Source organism: Echinops telfairi, unplaced genomic scaffold (genome assembly GCF_000313985.2).
Source record: "Echinops telfairi isolate 266 unplaced genomic scaffold, ASM31398v2 ScPeMD7_7404;HRSCAF=8442, whole genome shotgun sequence".
NCBI lineage: Eukaryota > Metazoa > Chordata > Mammalia > Afrosoricida > Tenrecidae > Echinops > Echinops telfairi.
Window position 1 is genome coordinate 991,255 of NW_022111304.1, and position 1,400 is coordinate 992,654.

The 1,400-nt window shown below is 40.5% G+C and overlaps 1 protein-coding gene across 1 annotated transcript; it reads left to right on the plus strand.

Moving 5' to 3' along the window:
- Window positions 1-2: 2 nt before the first annotated feature.
- Window positions 3-584, plus strand: LOC101650000 (olfactory receptor 10C1). The gene has a single exon (XM_004716923.1). The coding sequence runs from the start codon at window positions 3-5 to the stop codon at window positions 582-584; it is 582 nt and encodes a 193-aa protein (XP_004716980.1).
- The last annotated feature ends 816 nt before the right edge of the window (window positions 585-1,400 follow it).

The window sequence follows — 1,400 nt, forward strand, 5'->3', positions numbered from 1 at the left end:
CCATGGCCTATGACCGCTTTGTAGCTATCTGTTACCCACTGCATTATACTCTGGTGATGAGCCCTCCGGTGTGTTTAAAACTGGCTGCAGCATCTTGGACCACGGGAATAGTGGTGGAGTCAGCCCAAATCACTTCGATCTTCATTCTGCCCTTCTGTGGAACAGGGAAGATTCAGCACTTTTTTTGTGATGTCATGCCTGTGGTGAAACTGGCTTGTGTGGACACTTCCCACCATGAGATTGTGTTTTTTATTGTCTCCGTGCTCTTCATCATGAGTCCCTGCCTCCTCATTCTGGGCTCCTACATGCGCATTCTTGTGGCCATCGTGAGGACCCCCTCAGCAGCTGGCAGACGGAAGGCCTTCTCTACCTGCTCCTCTCACATCCTGGTGGTTTCTCTGTTCTATGGAACTGCCCTATTCACTTATCTCCAACCCAAAAGTGCGCACACTGCAGAAACAGACAAGGTAACTGCCCTCATGTACACAGTGGTCACTCCTGCTTTGAACCCTGTCATCTATACCTTGAGGAACAAGGACGTGAAGGAAGCCTTTTACAGGGTAATTCAAACGAGCCATCTTTGACAAATGACCTAAGCCCAGTCTAGACCTTAACTGATGAAACTTACACTCTTTTACAAAGAATCCACTCAAGATTTTAGATCTTCCCATCTCTCCTACATCTCAGACTGATGTGTTTGTATAATGACTTTAATGATTATATAAATATGCATATGGCTACTTCTCACTTACATATTTTAACTGGACTTTTGCATTTTTAACAGTGGTTAAAAGTTTACTATCTAATTATTTTGTGACTTGACAGCATAAACCAAGGAGTAAGGAACTCCGAGGCACGAAGTGGGAGATTAATGGTGACTCTGCTCATTAAACTTGTGTCCTCTTGACTGGGACATGCTCCTCAGTGGATTGAAGTTATGCAATTATATAATTTCTTAATTCTGAAATAATATGAATTGGCAGTTGTGTAATGATATAATCATCTTCCATTTTGTGGTCAGATGTGGTCACACCCACTTTTGATAATGACCTGGTCTTTGGCATCTTATCATGTTGTTAAGTGAGGAGTGAGAATATATAGATATATATTTAGATATATATGTGATTCAATATTTACATAATCATTCCAATTTTTGTACTTTAATCACTAGAAAGCACTTGAATTTTTTCTACATTTGTCCATGTACATAGGCAAAAAGGAACTATACAGTAAGGTCAGAAAATCATTTTTTCATTAATCCGTTGCTCAATATTTACGAGCCATCCCCGGTGTAAGTTTCTCTTCATTATTTTCTTCTCAACGGTAAAGGGTTACAGTGAGTGCATATCCTATCATTGTACTGAGGACATTGTTTTCTCTTGCGAACCATAGAAGGTTGT

Bases quoted from the DNA above. Each gene is read 5' to 3' on its own strand.
- LOC101650000 (XM_004716923.1), top strand. From the start codon at position 3: ATGGCCTATGACCGCTTTGTAGCTATCTGTTACCCACTGCATTATACT.